Below are 17734 nucleotides of genomic sequence, written 5' to 3' on the forward strand. Positions count from 1 at the left end.
ACACAATACTGCATGTACTATTTATAAAGCACATTTGCATCCTTTGAGATCTCACAATTCTGTGGAGTGGGTAGGGCAGGCAGATTAGCAGTGCCATCCTACAGATGAGAAAACGAAATCTCTAATAAGGAGAGTGACTTGCCCAAGGCCACAGAGTTTGTGCTCGGGCTCAAGCCACAGAACTCCGAGGCAACACCAGAAAAGAGTTGGGGGTGAGGCAGATGAGGAGATTGGGGCCTGGTAACAGGTACTCACTAGTGGTGACAGGCACTCAGCCACTTAATAGCTGGGGACCATTGGCACAGCACTTCTTTCAGAACTTAGATTCCTTATCCAAAAAAGGGGGCTGATAATCCTTAAATCACAAGGTGTCATGAGGGTTCAAATAAACAAGTATACAAAATATAGCAAGATGTGCTTCCTGCAGTAGTCAGGGTGGGAAGCAGTAAGTACCATGGTGCTAAGAAGATGAGGAGATGATGGGTAATTCCAAAAGGAGGGGAACCAAGGCAAAAACCATTAGATCCAAGGTCCACTGAGTTCTCCCCAGTCCACCAAGTGGGACAGCTCTCAAGCAGAAGAGTTAAACTTGCTGTGCATTTGGTGCCTAAGTGCTGACCCTCCCCTGGCCTAGGAATGTCCTTGTCAGATTTATTAATAGCCTTTTTCCAATTGTGATAAAATATACATGACATAGTATTTATCATTTTAAGTGTACAATTAAGTGGCATTAATCACATTCACAATGCTGTGCACCACTCATCAGTATCTTTAAAGTTTTCATCATCCTCAATCTAAATTCTGTACTGCTAAACATTAACTTCCCACCCTGACCCGTGTGACTCAGTTGCTTGACCATTGTCCTGCAAAGCGGAGGGTCACCAGTTCAATTCCTGGTCAGGGCACATTCCTGGGTTGCGGGTTTGGTCCCTGGTCATGGTGCCTAAGAGAGGCAACCAGTCGATGTTTCTCTCTCACTTTGTTGTTTGTTTTTCCTTCCCTTCCCTCTCTCTAAAAATAAATAAAATCTTAAAAACAAAACAATAACTTCTTCCTTTCTCCCTTCTCCTCGACCTTGGGAACCTTTATATTTTGTTTTCTCTTTGAATTTGCCTATGCCAGGTGGCTCATACAAGTGGAATCATATAATATCTGTCGTTCTGGGTCTAGTTTATTAGCATGTTTTCAGGGTCCAGCCATGTTGTAGCATATATCAGAATTTCATTCATCTTTGTGGCTGAGTGGTATTCCACTGCATGTGTGTGCCGCATTTTGTTTATCCATTCATCTTTTGATATGTACTTGGGTTGTTTCCACTATTCGGCTTTTGTGAATGATGCTGCTATGAACAAGGGATAAAAATACCTGCTTGAGTCCTTGCTTTTAATTCTTTTGGATGTATACCTAGGAGAGGTATTACTGGTCATGTGGTAATTCTATTGTTAACTTTTTGAGGAACCACCAAAACCACTTCCTACAGCAGCTGCATCATTTACATTCCTATCAGCAATGCATGAGGGTTCCAATTTCCCCACACCTTTCCAATACTTAGTTCATTAAAAAAAATTACAACCATCGTAGTAAGTGTGAAGTGGTACCTCATTGTGTTCCTCTAATTTTTTGCATTCCAAGGCAGCCAGATAGGGAGGGAGAGAGTGAGCCCCCACTGGGAGCTTTGGAGTCAGGCATGTGGGCTCATGCTGGCTGTCGCTGCTGCTGGAGGCTTGCCTTGCCTGTCCCCATGCCCACAACCCTAAGAGCCAGAGGGACTTGAGGCCACAAGAAATCTCTCTCTGACCCCACACACCAGCAGGCTCATGAGGCTCAGTGGCTCCCATAGAAAGATTTGAGCAGAGGCAGCAGGGTAGACAGCTTTGCTCCTTGGGGGTGAGCAGCTGACAATTCCTGTTTCCTTTTTTAGTGGCAAGAGAGTCAAAAATAGAGATTCCAGAGCCCTGGAACCTGGAGAGCATTGTGTGAGTTTCTAGGCTGATGGTGCCCCCTCAGGGACCATTGTGTAATTTTTAAAAGAATATTTAATATAATTTTTGATTTGGTAAAGGGGGAAAAAATTTTTTTTCTGAAACAGATTACAGAACATAAAGTTAGACAAAACCTCTCCTGGGGTGATTTGTCTGAATTTCCAAGGCTAAAGAAATTTTTATGTTTATCAAAAGAAAAAGGTATAGATTTTTGTAAGACTCATTATACACCTGTGAATTACAGAGGTATGCTCCCTTCTCTCTGTAACACATGCGCGCACACAGTCCTGCACACAGACCTCCTTATCCTTCAAGGCTCAATTCCAATGTCACAGGCGCTCTTCACACCAGATGTAGTGATGCCCCCTTCTGGACTTCTGTAACACGTCGCATATCCCCTTTCCACAAGTATCGTCGTCATGTGGGTTTTCTTCTCTGGGAGTTATTTCTTCAAGGACAGACAGCATCATCCCAGCATCTCCAGCCCCAGCACAGGGCCTGGCACAGAGGCAACAGCAGTAATGCTTAGTTGCATGAATGAGTGACAGGCCACACATAAAATTTGTGCCCATGAAAACACCATCAAGTGTGTCGGTACCATCCTTTGCCCATTGTGCTCCTGACCCCAGAAGCACCTGTGGAGCTTTGCAATGGGCCTCAGAGCCAGAAAACCTGCCTTCTAGTCCTGGCTGTGACATTGACACGTGTAACTGTGAACAAGTCACTTTTTCTGGTCCAGGGAAATTGTTGCTGCCCTCTGACCCCATAAGGTGATGAGCAGATGAACAGGAGGATCATGGTCCTTATTTTAGTTATGTTTCATTTGAAAATGTGGTGAACTTTAAAGAAGATAGAGAAGGTAGTTATCGATGGGAATCCATCAGAGCCATGCCCTTAAACCATTTACACCTCACTCCTTTGGGATAATCTTTGGTCTCAGGGGTTACCCATTTCAAATGCAGGTATGTCCCTGGCAGGAACAGAGGAACCCTGTCACTCAGACCTGAGGGGGAACAGGTCTATCAAGCATTTGATGGGAAGGGTCCTGTGACCAAGAAAGGGAATCAAAGAAGGATGGGGCAGAGAGGAAGAAGGGAAAGAGACAGGCTCTGCTTCCCAAGGGGGAGAAAGTTGTGGAGAGCCTAAGGTGAGAGAGAGAGAAGTCCAGAGGGAAAGAGAGTAGAAGCAGCTGGTCGGGAAGACCTTCCCACTCCTCACCCCAGCTCTGCTTCTAGCTGTGTGGACTTTGGGAAGTTTTTTCATGGGGCCTCCTTTCCCTCCGTTGCCAAGAGGGATGAGAATTGTTGTGAATGAGATACCGGAGATAAATAGCCAGCAGAGTAGGTACAAATGTTTGTCTCCTCCCCTAACTCTTGGCTAATTTCAGCTTTGCCAGTGCAGAGCACTCTGCAGCCACATGCCCCCCCGTCCCCGTCCCCACCTTGGGTTCTCCCAGCTTGAGCAGCCAACACCCCCAGACAGGGGCTTCTTTGAGTGGTTCAATAAAAGGGCAGTCTGTGCTGCTGCCTTTGGCATTGCTGGACACCGGCCCCCCAGAATCAACACCTCTCTTTCTTTCTCCTCCTGGACAGCTCTCCCTGCCCCCCTATGTGTGAAAGGGGACAAGTGAGGTGACAGCTGCTCCCTGCCCTTCAGGGGCACACATTCTCACTCTTTCATTGTGTTCTTGGGACCCCAACATGGAAGCCTCAGTGTTCTCCCCTTTCTCCCAGCTCCCATGATCCTTAGGGTGAGCACCTCACGGCTGTGTACTTGATTATATCTAATTGTATATTCTTCTATTTGGGCATGTGCTAATTTTGTCTTCAGGGCAGTTGAGCAGACCTCATTTTCTTGGACTCTCATGGAGTACTTAGCATGGGGCTGGTCGAACAATAGATGGCCTTGTACAATATATCTTTGGAATTGAGGTGATTGATAAGGATAGTCAACAAACACCTACATCTGCATTATGCATTAGAGGCACAAAGGGTAGACCTTTTCAAAGCCCGGGGAAAGCTTGGAGACTCCTCAAAAATTGTTAGCACCAAAAGTTATTGCCAAAGGGAGCAAAACCCCCACAGCAAATAACATTGTCATGCTGACAACAGAGGGCTAGTTAAGATATTTGGAAATAGACCTGGATTTGAATCCTGCCTCTGTCACTTTATAGCTATGTAACCTCAAGCAAATTACACGTTCTCTCCCTCAGTTTCCCTCATCTATAAAATGGGGATAACAGTACCTATCTCATTGTGAGGACTGATGGAAACAAATACACGTAAGTCCTTAGCACAGCGCTTGGGCTGTAGTAAATGGTTGATGTGTGGTTACTAAGGATAGTGATAATAGTCATTAATGTAAAGAATATTCCCTAGGGTGAAGCCTGCAAGAGATATTTAATGCAATGCTAGGAGACCAGGTGGGATGAAGCTTTTAGAAAAATGGTTGAAGCATAGTACAAGAAAGAACAAAATTGTAAATAAGCTATGTGGTCAGTCCTATTTATAATTAGCTACCTACCCACCAAGTGCTGTGGGGGCGGGGGCACAACCACACCACTTTCTACCAGGACTAATCAGAGTTTCTGAGGACATGAAGCACGTGCAAATATCAAGGAATAAGGTCTTTCTACGCCAGGCTGTGGTGCAGTGCAGGGACGTAGCTTGGAAAGCCATCGAGTGGAAAGAGCACTGGTGAGGGGGGCAGAAGACCAGGCCTCAAGGCAAGCTCAATGGTGTCACCCCAGGCGCGCCACTAGCCATTCCAGCCAGACCTTGCCTTCTACAGTTCCTGCTCACCTTCCTTCCCTGGGTAGGGGAGGTTCAAGGGAAGGAGTACCAAAGTGTTTTTAAAACTAACATACATACTGGCCAAAAGTTCTATGAAGCATCATTGCTCCCGGCCCTGCTCCTCTTTCGGCAGCTCTACAAACCCTCCCCACTTCCATTATCAAGCCTTGGTCAGTCTTTACCAGGAAGCCTCTGGGGCGGAGCAGGTTGGGGGTGGGGCATGCTGGCAGTGTGCTGCTCCTGTCTCCACCTGTAGCTACATTGTCCTGTGATTATCTGCGGGTCTGGGCAGGGTCAGCATAGAATTCTCCTCTCCACTCCTGGTGTCCCCAGAGGCCTGGCACTGAGTTCACATCTTGGTAATGTGATTTGAATAAGTCAATGAGGCTAGCCCCACTACTTCAAGCCACGATGACCCCTTCAGCTCTTGATTGTAGTTATTTATTTAGAAATCATCTCTTACTGCATGCAACATTTTCATATTGTGCTTAAGAACATTCAGCTCTGGATGAATTTGCTCTCCCCACTAGCTGGTGGCATCTTGGACCTCTCACTCCCCACAGCACACCTGGGGGCTGGGCCTGCCCCTGGGGAATGCTCAGCAAGCAGTTGTTGCTTCATTTGCAGCCAGGCAGGTCTTAGATCTCAGTCACCTGGTCAAGATATTTGATAATCACCACCTCTTAGACACGGTGAAAGTGGTGGTTCAAAGCCCAAGGTTTGGAGCCAGACTGGGATCATGGCAAGTTATCTAACTGTGCCTTCTTTTCTATAAAACAGGGGTAATAACTGATCGACCTCATAGGGTTGGGATGAGCATTAACTCACGGAGCCCTTAGTTTCATTAACTCATGTGAGCCCTTAGAAAGGTGCCCATCACACGGTAAACTCACCAAGTCCACCGCTGCTGTTATTAGCCCAGACCCAGCCTGCAGTTCTGAGAAGGCCCAGGTCTGATCCCCGCAGCTGTGAAGAAAGGGGAGCAGTGTTGCTGTAGACAGCTTTCTGGCTCAGGCCCGTTCCTCTGGAGCTGAAGGAAGCAGGTTGTCAGTATGTGACTGAAGGTAGCAGAACATGCCACATTGTAGGCTACTCTGGCATTTGATTATTTTGCGCTAAAGGCCCTTGAAAAGCAGCAAGTGCAGGAGGGAGATTTCTCTGAACTCCGTTTATCTGCTTAAGAATAGATCCTCCAAAAGGAACTCAGTTGTCATGAATCCCCTCCCTGGGAGTTTCATCAACCAGGAAAGATTGACTCATCACAGGACAGGAGACTAGAAGTGGACCCCACACCCAAACTATCAAAAACTATAATACCTCCCCTCCCATCTAGTCTTCTAAGGGCCCATTCATCTTTCCTGAGGAGGCCTCCATCCTCCCTCTCCTTTCCCTACTTAAGCCTGAGTTCTTGACACCTCAGGGAGTTACTCATTTCCCCCTGAGTGTCTCCCATGTTTATATGATGTATACATGTTCATAAGCTTCTGTGTCTTTTTCTCTTGTCAGTCTGTCTTTAATTACAGAGGTCTCAGCTAAGAATAACAGAATGGTAGAGGGAAAATTATTTTCCTCCTCTACACAAGAATAGTTTAGTAAGGCCGTTTTCGGAATGCAGGCACACTCAGCAGAAATACGGGATGTGACCAGGCACTCGCCGAGGCTCCAAGGCAGCTGCATATCAGCATGGCAGAACCCTTTCCATGGACGCCACAGAGCTCGGGGAAGCAGAAGCCCTGCAGTGCGTGGTGCAGGTTGGGGGCAGGGCAGTCCACTGTCTAACCACTCAGTCATTTAACTGTGTGGCTTTGTGAGCAAGACACACACCCCTGCCCCTGTTGAGAATCTGAGCCAAGTTGCCTGAAATATTCTCTTCGCACAAATGCTCAAAATACTTAGAGTCACTAGTCAGTGCAGCCTTACCCCATGCTAGTCCTTTCACTGGAAAATGCTTCTCCTCATTAAGACTCTGCCTATAAAAATTCTACCTGTCCCCCAAAGCACAGCTCAAAACATGCCTTCTTACTCATTTATCCAAAACTTTTTACTGAATGCCTACTTTATTCAAACCAGACTTTCCTCTGGGGATACCAAGAAGAATAAGGAGCACAGAGACTAATGTGAACAGCGAGGCAAATAAACGAATACAGAAATTCAGTGGGATGGGAACTATAATAGAGGCATTTACAAAATATAATGGGGTCTTAAAGCCCTCATCCTGCAGGGAAAGCAGCTGACCACAATTAAACAAATGAAGAAAGTAATTTCAAATCAAGAAACAAGTTATAAAGAAAATGAAATCAAAATATTTTTTTAAAAGACAAACATAGAAGTCAATTATTAACATAAACTACTTTTGTAAAACCTAGGCAAAATAAAGACATGTCTGTTTTACTTAAGAAGAAAATAAAAATTTTTTAAAAAGAAAATGAAATCAGTTAACGTGAAAGAAAATGGCTGGAAGGCTGGGTGATCAGGCAAGGCCTCTCCGAAGTGGCACTGAGCCAAGAGTGAAATTATGGGAACAGCTTGGCCTGGGAGGAGTTGAGGGAGCAGCAAATACAAAGGCCTGAAAAGTGTGAATGATGTTGAGGGCGATGACTGGTGGTTTTGAGGAACAGAAAGAATGTCGGTGTCTGGAATGGAGTGAGAGGGGAGGGGTAGGAGGTGGACCAAGTTGAGATTATGGCATAATAAAATTTTACTCTGTTCTTTTCACTCAATGTTATAATGTAAGAATATGCTCGATGTGAAAATGATTTGCAAACATTTTTAATGGCTGTATTAAAATATCATACAAAAAAAATGCTTCTGCTTTAAAAAATATATGAGGTACACTCCTGATACAGAGTTTCTGCTTCCTCAGTCTTCAGCAGAAGTGAGTGGGCCGAAGAGCAGAAAGCCTTGGGGGCCGGCTAGCCCCTCCTGCAGGTGTGTGTGTCCTCATTGCACTTCTGGGTCCCCGGGGTCAAGGTTCTAAGTAAGAAAAGCTCCCTGACCAAATGCCGGAGTCTGTTGATGTGTCCTATTCCCAACAGAGACTATCTGATTTCCAGAAACTTCTCTCTCCAGCCATCTTGCCCAGTCCTTTGTATTGTCCAGTCTACTGTGACTCATGCCTGGAGAAGAAACAATGTGAATGGTTTCTCAGTGAGCTCTTGGGTGTCCCTGCTAAAGACCACTTTCCTGCCTCCTGTTTGTAGGGAACACACCGTGCTGACAAGGCCCTCTTCCAGAAGGGTGCTCTCTTTCTGGCCTCCAGTCCTTAGCTTTTGGCTTGGCTTCTCTGGAAAGCCACGGGACTCCATCGGCTTCTCTCTGCCAACATGTTAGTCTTCAGGGCTTGAGCTGCAGGGTCTGCGGAATTCCTGTCCATACTCATGTATCCACTTGTTAGCCACTGGGGGAGGAGGGAGAGGGGACAAAAGCAAGCTCAGCATAGCAGACAGTGGCAGGGCCCACCGGAGGGTCTCCTTATATTCTGCACCCAGGCAACTCACTCGCCTGACCCTAGTCCCAGCCTGCTGTGGACTACAAAATGTTGCTTCTAGCAGAGGTAAATAGCAAAGAGGACACTCATTGTCCCCTGGAAAAAGTCCCTGATGGGTCCTGTCTACTGTAGACTGATTTTCAAACCCATGGGTCCTAAGGTCACTCATCTTTCATTCATGGAGCTCCTATAAGCCCGCCTCCCCCATGGTACACTCCAGAGTGGTGAGAACGCAGGGGTTGCATTCCCCAGCAATGTCCATCTCAGCATGAGAGTCCCTCTTCTACTTTTTCTGTCTTCAGAGAGAAGTGCTCTCAGACACACATATATCAAAAACACGTTTCCTACTTATTTAGCACTTCCTTGATTGACCCTCTCATGGGGAGACACTTGATGGTTCTCTCCATGGGATACAGGACTGGGACTCAGTACCATATGCCCCCACCGCAGCTGTACTCCGGAATCAAGGCCAGTCTGGTCAGGCCCATGAACTTTTACTGACACCTGCTCTGTGACAGGCTCCCAATTTGTTGAGGGCAACCACCTCAGAACCCGATCATGTCAATGTAACGTGGCACTGTAATGAAAGCTTTTGGAATGAAAGGGCTACACTATTTTCCATCCACCCCTATTTCACTTTACTGTGAGACCCTCGCCCCACTCTCACACCCAGAAAGGCAGGCCTTACCCCACTTATCTCCCACCAGGACAGGACAGCCAGCATGAAGTGTGTCGCCATCCCCTTCACCACTCCTACGCAGGTTCCACCAAAACAGTGCTGCATTCTGAAAACAAAAGGGCCCCACCCCGGAGCAGGGGCAACCCAGAACCTCATTCCTGGGGAAGCACATAACTGAGAACAAAGGCATGCACGCCATTACAAAAAAACGTTGGTGCAGATTGGGGGCAAGGCATGCATAAAACGGCACAAAGTGGCACAAGCCGCTATTTACTCATTCGTTCATGCATTGGGCACTTATTGAGGGCCGGCCCTGCTCCAGGCCCTGAGGATGCAGAGACAAACCATATCCATTCTGCTCTCAGGAGCTCACAGTCTATTAGCACAGACAGATATAAAAACAGATGGGGACAGGACAGTGTGACAAGGGCTAGGGGAAAGATGAACACAGATGTCATTGGATCACTGAGGAGACGCACACAACAAAAACCACAAGGTGGACTAAAACATTCCTCATACAACTTAAGAAATTAATTAATTCAGCCTCTTACCTTCCTTAGGCACTTGCCAATAACAGACCCAGGAAGCCGGCATTATTATCACACTCCCCAATCTTCCAGCAAGGAAGTTGAGGCTCAAGGGCTTTAAATAATGCAACTAAGAAGGTACTAACTAGGTCAAGAATCAAACCCCAGAGTTTTGACTCTAAATCTTAGATGTTCTCCATACCCAGGTTTCTTCCCTGCACACTTCTTACAGACGTACTTTAACTATGGCCAATCCCCTGAGTATTCATAGATACCTGTGTACTTAACAAATGTTTAGAATGTGCCAGACACTGTGTGAGTGTTTTATAGGCATGAACTCACTTATTTTTCCTCATTTTATTCCTGAATTCAATAAGGGCTGTGATCCGTAATGGACTGATTGATCTGAAATTTGGGGGAAATATCCATTCATTAAACAAACCTCTTTCCACATAGCCCTCCTCTACCTCAGATGATTTCATGGTTCTGTTGCCATACCTTGTTGCTGCCTGTTACCTTCTCTGTGAGCTCCTGGAGGACAAGGACTATGGGTTCTCCTCAGTACCCTCAGTGCCTCCAGCCTTCAGTGTTCACTGAATGAATGACTAAGGGGACCAGCTGCTGTAGAGGATCCAAAGGTTAATAAAAACAGTTCTTTCCTTTGAGGAGTTCTGTTGTAATAGGGAAGGCAGACATGTAATCATCTACTTGTAATACGTGTAAATAAAATTAAAAATAGAGGCACAATAATGTGGTCATGTAGAAGACTGAGGGATTATCTTTGATTCTAGGCATCAGGGAAGGATCTCTTCTTATGCTGCCCGCAGGAATACGCTTACAAGTACAGAGAGTGTGAATGTTAGTTCTTCACCTTACAACCACCTGTTGGGACCAGACCTCCACTCACCTTGACCACTGGCACACTGAAGTTGGCATAGATGAAGGCTGTAGCTCCTCCAGCTTCCACCGAGCTCAGCTAAAACACCAGAGGAAGAGCCAGAGTTGAAACAGTCCCTGACTGTCCTACTCTGCCCTACCTGACCTGTGATGTCATTTCTGCAGATTCCCTCCTGTGCTCTCCTATTTCAACTCTGGGAGAAATACCTATTGAGAGACAACCACCCAATTTAGAAATTAAGGGAGCCTATTCAGTGGAATCGGTGTTTGCCTGCAGGGCCACAAGAAGATGACATTTAGGAATGCTCCCTTTCTTTACTCTTCAAGGTAACATCCTTATTGAGGGCTATAATAAGTAGATTAAAACTCTGACACCGTTAGGAAGAAACATAGTTTACATCACAACCCAAGACACACACACACACACACACACACACACACACACACACACACACTGAAATAAAGTAAATGTTTCATAAAATGTTCTTGGCCCCAGCCAGGTAGCTCTGATGGTTAGAGCGTCATCCTGATACACCATGGCTGCAGGTTCGATCTCTGGTCAGGACACATACAGGAAGCAACCAATAAGTGCATGAATAAGTGGAACAATGAATCGATGTCTCTCTCTCTCTCTCTCTCTCCTTCCCTTCCTCTCCCTAAAAGTCGATTAAAAAAAAAATCTTACTACATAAGATACCCTCTGTTATTTTCCATTTCATTTTACTTTATTCTAGTTCAGAATTCTTAAATGCTAATCAGAGCCACTACATTTATTTCACAGCCCACTAATGGGTCATGAGCTGTGGCTCACAGAACACTGCTTAGACTACATCAACGAGTTTTAAAAGTTGGGCATCATAGAAACTACTAATTGCACCTTTCCCAGGTCACTCAGTCCCTCTCTAGGTAACCTCAGCTAAGGAGTTTCACTGCCAGTATATTCTAGAATTATGGATGTGTTTTCTTAATATGAAGATTTTTGTCTGATTGTCAAAGAAAATACATAACATTTTGAAAAACACAGGAAAATACTTTAAAATAGTATTATTCATCATTTTATTATCCAGAAAAAAGCACTGTTATAGTTTACATAGTAATAGTTGACATTTATTAAGTACCTACTATATGTTAGGCATTATAATAAGATTTTACAAATATATTCACTTATTCTTCACAATAACCCTTGAGTTAGGATTGCTACTGTTATTATTCACATTCTACAGATGAGGATTATAAAAGGTCACATAACTCTTTGGTGACTGAGCCAGGAATTGAGCTGAGCCAATGCCACCTGACTACAAAGTCCCTTTATGTTATTACATAAACCTTGAACATTTAGGTTATTTTCAAATGTTTACTATTATAAACAATACTGTATCGAACATCTTAATGAATAAAATTATTTTTGCATTTTAGATTGTTTTCATAGGAAAGAGTCCAAGCATTACTATTATTGAATCAAAAGGATATGTATCTATTTAATACTTTTGATATATATTGCCAAATTACTTTCTCACCAGAACCATGACACAGGATTCCCAGTCTACACCTCAGCCGGCTACCTATTTCCCAGAACATTCATGGATCCCACCATAATAGGAGTTAAGATGCTGGCACTTGTTAGAGGAAACTGGACTAACCTGTGATTCAGAACCTGGAAGTGACTGTGGTGATTCTCAGCCTTTCTCAGCTCCCCCTGCAGCTCTTTGGGAAGGGCATTAAGAGCAAATATTTGCTCCTGTGTTCAAGTAACTAAAAAACTGGGTGATTCTGTTCTTACCCTCATCGTCAGCCACTGTGGGAATAAGCAAGATACAACATGGGAACCTGGACGTACCTGTGTTCCTCTACCTATGGTTTCACAGTATAGTGGGGAGGAATGACTTACCCAACAAATTAAAAAGAGAATCTGATCTGTGTACTATGAAGCTTGTGAACAGGACTGCGAGATTGGTGGGGAGGGGAGGGAATTTTCTATGTTTTATGATGGGACTGAGCTGTGTCCAGTATGAGCAGAAAATCACTAACCTGATTTCAACCCAATCCTCTCCTTCTTAAAGATTTTTGCCCTACAATAGTTTTCTTATGTTCTCCACAACCTTAATGCTTATCTTTAGAAATATTTATGAAGGTCTTTACCCCAACCTGAATATGACAGACAGATTTGGGTTCATAATCTATACTTTTTAGGTCCTATGACACTGATAGGCCTTTACGGGGTCCTTTACTTGCTTTGTGAGGTACAATGATAGGAACATTACATGACACTCTTCAGAGTGACATCCCCGTGTATTATCTCATTGATCCTTGTGACTGTGACTGAGGCACAGAGCCAGAAAACCAGCTCAAAGAATAAACATGATTTGTGCTGAGGCCACATATTAACTAGCAGAACCAGAATGAATCCAACTGACTCCAAACCCAAAGTGCATTCCATTCTAGCGTCTCAAATGCTTAAAGCCCAAACACAAATGCACAGTGTATACACACGCACACACATTTGCATCTGCCATTTAGAATTGCTGGGCTCTTGCTTTCATGCGACCCTTGCCTTAGTAACTGGGCCTCTGTAACCAGGGAACCAGCTATAGAAGATATTAGGGGGATAAAAAACAGATATTGGCCCTGAGAGGTCTTATTCTTTGGTTGATATCAATATTCTTTACTGTCTGTGACCTTCCATGCCAGCCTGAGTCGTCAACTGGAGATGCAACCAACTGCCAATTCAAGATGTGTCTCTTCTCTCTGTGCCTGACCAAAATGCTCAGAATGACCACTAGAGGCCAAACACCATTGAAAGTGGCAACCTTCCAGTTCTGCAGGAAGTATAAAACTGAGCCACAAGAAGAAACATGTTGGAATTGCCAACATTAAAGTCTATAGAGTCCTAGCCTCTGATGGCCCTTTCTTGGCTGTGCTGTGATCAGATCAGGACTAAGAAAAGAGGGAATGCTAGGGTGGGGGCATGTGCTATTCTAAAAGCCTGAAAATAGGACTTCATCTCTGGGTGCTATGTAGAGCCCTTACATTCAGCATGTTTATCCCTTCAATTAACAGTAATATACCTTTTGTAATTTGAGTAACAGATGATTGACATTCTGAGCTGTCTATAAAACTCACATGATTGGAAGGGAAGGAGATAGAGGAGATCGTAAAGACTGATGCCAAATCCTATAGAATCAGGTCATAAATTAGGAGAGGAGGCCAATTTATTTTTAACAAGGTGTAATGTAGATTTTATGGGGAGATAAGGAAGAGAATTTTCGCCACTTATGAGTGAGCAGCACTTACTGAATTTCTCTGTAGGCATCTCTGTTCTTCCCTCCTGTAATCTCACATGCCTCGTTTCTCTTCTCTTTCCCCTCACAGCTCCACAAGCTTTTCTTGTGGTTTCCAGGTCTCAGGATCTCCTGGACTTCAATGTAACCCCACTTCCTATCCTAATCACTGCCTAGGACAGGGTTATATTTAGGTTGACACACTGTAAGCTCTCTAAGGCCAGGAACTCTTGATTTGTACTTCTTTGTACCTCCCTATAGTGCTTAACAAAAATACTGCCTGAAAGTCACAAAAATCCTGGAGACTTTTCAGCTGCAAGTACCAGATTAAATCAACATCTGAAATTGCTTTGAAAGTCTTAAGAGAGAAACATAGTCATTAAGTAAGAAGCCCTGGTTCAGAGCAAGACTCACATAGACCATAAATGTTGCAACTCGGTTCCCAGACTTCAGTCTGTAGAGTGGGCTGCTTGGTGACTGAGACAAAAAAAAAAAAAGAAAGAAAGAAAGAAAGAAAAGTCATTATTTTATGCAGCTGGCACCAGAGTGACAGCCAGGATTTCACCATAATACAGGGAGGAGAAAAATGGAGGTGTCACAGATGGGAGACGGCCTTGAGCAACACCTAGACAAATTTGTGCTCATCCGTGCTTTTTAGTACTATCTCTATCTATCTGTCTGTCTATATATCTATCTTTTACTAATTTATCAGGCACTCATTAAACAGAATTGCTTGCCAGTAATAAAAGTACTCTATGACAGATTCTTGGTGAAATAAAGAAGTTAACATATAAAATATCACAGATAATTATTCTGTAGTAATAGCAAGTGATAAGACGGGAATTCCCAATTATTTGTTGAAGAGACACATCCCTTTTTGTCACAGAGCGGGTTAAGATATGATTTACATATGATGAAATTCAGCCAGTGTACATGTACTGTTCAGTGAGTTTTAGTGAATTTCCACAGTGGTGCAACCATCCCGCCAATCCAGCGTTAGAAGGATTCCATCAGTTGAGTTTCCTCGGGTCTGTTTGCAGTCCATCCCCAGGCCCACCCCCAATACTGGCCAACCACTGAGCTACCTTCTGTCTCTTTAGTTTTGCCTCTTCTAGAAATTTCATATAAATAGAATCATAAAATATGTAGATAAAGAGTGACTGGAGGAAAGACAATCTTCCCTGGGAAGTGCCCAAGTGAAGCAAGACAAGAGACACTACGATAGTCCCCATTCTTCTCCCCTTAGCAAACGATGGAGAGGGGAATGGCAGCACAGAGGAAAACGAGTCACCAGAAATCATCTTGAAACCATGGCCTTCAGATCTTCCCGGAACAAGAACTTTTATGCTAAGATTTCACTTAGCATTCCATGGGAGTCCTACAAGAGCTCGGCCTCAGCGGAATAAACCGCACTCTGCTTCCCCAGCCGGGATTTGGTCACTGACCCCACAGTTACCGTAGCATGGTCAAAGTGAGGCTCGTAGTGCCCTCCAATTCCATAGTTCACCACCTGGAGGTGCTCTGCGTAGGGAGGCCGGACATCGAGGCCTGTGAGGGTGGCAATGCGATGGTCAAGGGTCACCAGCACTGGGTCAACAGTGTCCTTCAGCCAGGCACTACAACAAATCAGAGATTGGAGCATCAGTGATCTGAGGCCAGAAAGGAATAAACACCTATGAATGAATGAATGAAAGATGTCAACTGCCAGAGGAAGGAAGGGAGGGAGGACAGGGCATGGATGCTTGATTACCTACTCTCCTCACACTGAGTCTGCCCAGGCCATGTTATTCTCTGTCTTAACAGTCACACCTTCATTCATTCAACAGACATTCTCCAAGGCTCACTGAGTGCCAGGCCCTGTGTAGGTGCTTTGAAGAATGAAGGTTCAAAGCTCGAGGCACTGAAATGCCAAGAGGAAAAAGACAAAAACCGACCTTTGAAACAGCTGTTTTAAGAGACATGTCAATAGCTGCGTGCAATGGGAAAAACTTTGGGTTCAAAGTAGTAGGAGCAGTCCCTGATCCTCCATGTGACCTTATGTCAGGCACTTAACCTTTAACCTCCCTAAGGTTCACTGTACTCATCTATAAAATGGGGATAATGATATTATCTACTTCACAGACTTGGGAAGATTGTGAGAGTCAATACATGTGAAGATGATTTGTAAGCTGTATGTAGAGGTTGCAGTAAAACACAGAAAAATCTGCTCTTCTGCTCTACTCCGAGACAAACCAGGATAGGTCAAAGGCCAAAGAGCAAAGTTCAGTCTCTTTTCTTGAATGGCTTGTTGAGGTTCTGACAAAGTGGAGGACTGGGGATCAGAACGAAGGTCCTGGGGAAGTGAGGAAGTGAGTCTCCCAGGGAGATGAGGCTTTGAAGGGAAGAGCCTCGGCACGATATGGGAAGACTGTGTCTTGGCTCTTCCAATTCTGGATTAATTTGTTCATCCTTTCATACGGAGTGCGTGTGAAGTACTATGCTATGTGCTCTTAGGTTTAAAAGACACCCAAGACAAAGCTGTTGTGTCAAAAAACTCATGGGAGAAGATACACAAATATAACTGAGTACAGATCAAGGTAGAGTGAAAAGCGAGGACTGGTCTTTACAGAAAGTGCTGGGGAGCACAGAGCAAGGAGACAATTCTGACTGGGGCACCACGGCAAGAGGGTGACCAGATATTAAAGGGTGCATAAAAGGTCGACAGGTGGAAAAGACATGGGGTATTGCAGGATGAAGACGCAGTGTAAGTACAGACACGGAGGGGTGACAACACATAGTGAGTACAAATGTGGAAACCAGTAATAGGACATGATGCTGGCATAGTCGGCTCAGGGCACATTGCACAAAGCTGCGACACTGTTCAGGACGCTGGTCTTCACTCTGTGGGTAATGGATGGTCAGTAAAGTTTTGTGGGAGGAACATGATCCAACAATTAGGAGTTCACTGGTGACCACTGAGAGACAAGTTACAGTGAAGTTGCGAGGGCAGAACCAAAATCCAGAGGCGGGCAGAGTGATGGGAAGGAAGAGGAGGTAACGAGCATCTCACGTTCTTCACCTGGAAAATAAAGAGGACACCTCCTGCCCTAAAAGGTCAATTTTCTCTTTGACACTAGTATGTCAGAACGGTTAGGAGAGCAATGAAGCTGAGGTCATATATATCTTCCAAAGCTTAGGGGATGCCTTCTACTGTGAAAGATCCCTAAATGTACCAGACCAAGCAAGCCAAGCCAGATGATGCTGGACCAAAGCTTTCCTCACTCACCGCACTTCCCAGTCAGAACTACACCCAGCCCAAGGCCTGGCCTCTCCCCAAGTACGCTATCATCTCATCTCTGTGGCTGCGATGGGGGCCCTCCTTTTACTGTATCATCAGTCCTGTCCTTACAGTGCAAAGAAAGCGCTGCAGTGGCAGGGGGAGGGGGCAGGGATAGAGGGAGGGGATACTGCTGGGCTCTCACAGCTGGCTCTGCCACTCCAGAGAAGCCATCATGTTCAGAGATTCTAGTCATTCTTTCCCCAATGTTGGCAAGCCATGCTTTGAATATGAGTCAGGAGGTGGGAATGGAATCTTATAAAATCAAATTACAAAGGGGGATGGGACTGTATTCTCTGGAAAAACAATTCTGGCTAGAACAAGGACACACTTATTTTTTTGGTTAGGGCATAGGAGCTTTTTCAAGTGTTTTCCCAATGGCCTCCTAGTTAAGTCCTCGGACCATATAACAACCTGTGAAAGGCCTCTGGGGGAGGGGAGTGGCAATTTCTCCCTCTCAACAAGAATGTGCAGACATAGACAGGAACCACAGGTTTTCCAGCAGCATTGCCCATGGCACCTGAATGGCTGTTGCTGGTCCTCAGTCAGCTGTGCCGCTGGCAGAGTGCAGGCAGCAGGTATGATCGGAGTTCCTGACAAGGAAGGACCACTCTTACCTTTTGCTAATGCGGTACTCCACTGGCAACTGCTTTTCACCTGATGCCACCACAGATCTCTGCAGCTGGTGGGAAGAAGGTAAGAGAAGAAAGTCCAGGCGGTTATGACGCGGAGGGAAGAGCTCTGTCATTTCCACAGACATGCCCTCCCCTTTCTAA

At 45.0% G+C, this 17734-nt stretch overlaps 1 protein-coding gene across 1 annotated transcript in view; it reads right to left on the reverse strand.

The window, feature by feature from the left end:
- Positions 1-7522: 7522 nt before the first annotated feature.
- The window catches only part of P4HA3 (prolyl 4-hydroxylase subunit alpha 3), a 36282-nt gene continuing 26070 nt past the window's right edge, over positions 7523-17734 (reverse strand). The window contains exons 8-13 of the mRNA XM_090267764.1: positions 17576-17640; positions 15099-15258; positions 14057-14119; positions 10375-10443; positions 8950-9046; positions 7523-8171 (exon numbers count right to left, since the gene is read on the reverse strand). Coding sequence (XP_090123890.1) covers positions 8101-8171; positions 8950-9046; positions 10375-10443; positions 14057-14119; positions 15099-15258; positions 17576-17640 — 525 coding nt within the window. The 3' untranslated portion in view covers positions 7523-8100. The remainder of the gene's footprint in view (positions 8172-8949; positions 9047-10374; positions 10444-14056; positions 14120-15098; positions 15259-17575; positions 17641-17734) is intronic.

Source organism: Furipterus horrens, unplaced genomic scaffold (genome assembly GCF_987537825.1).
Source record: "Furipterus horrens unplaced genomic scaffold, mFurHor1.1.pri manual_scaffold_2, whole genome shotgun sequence".
In the NCBI taxonomy this organism is placed as follows: domain Eukaryota; kingdom Metazoa; phylum Chordata; class Mammalia; order Chiroptera; family Furipteridae; genus Furipterus; species Furipterus horrens.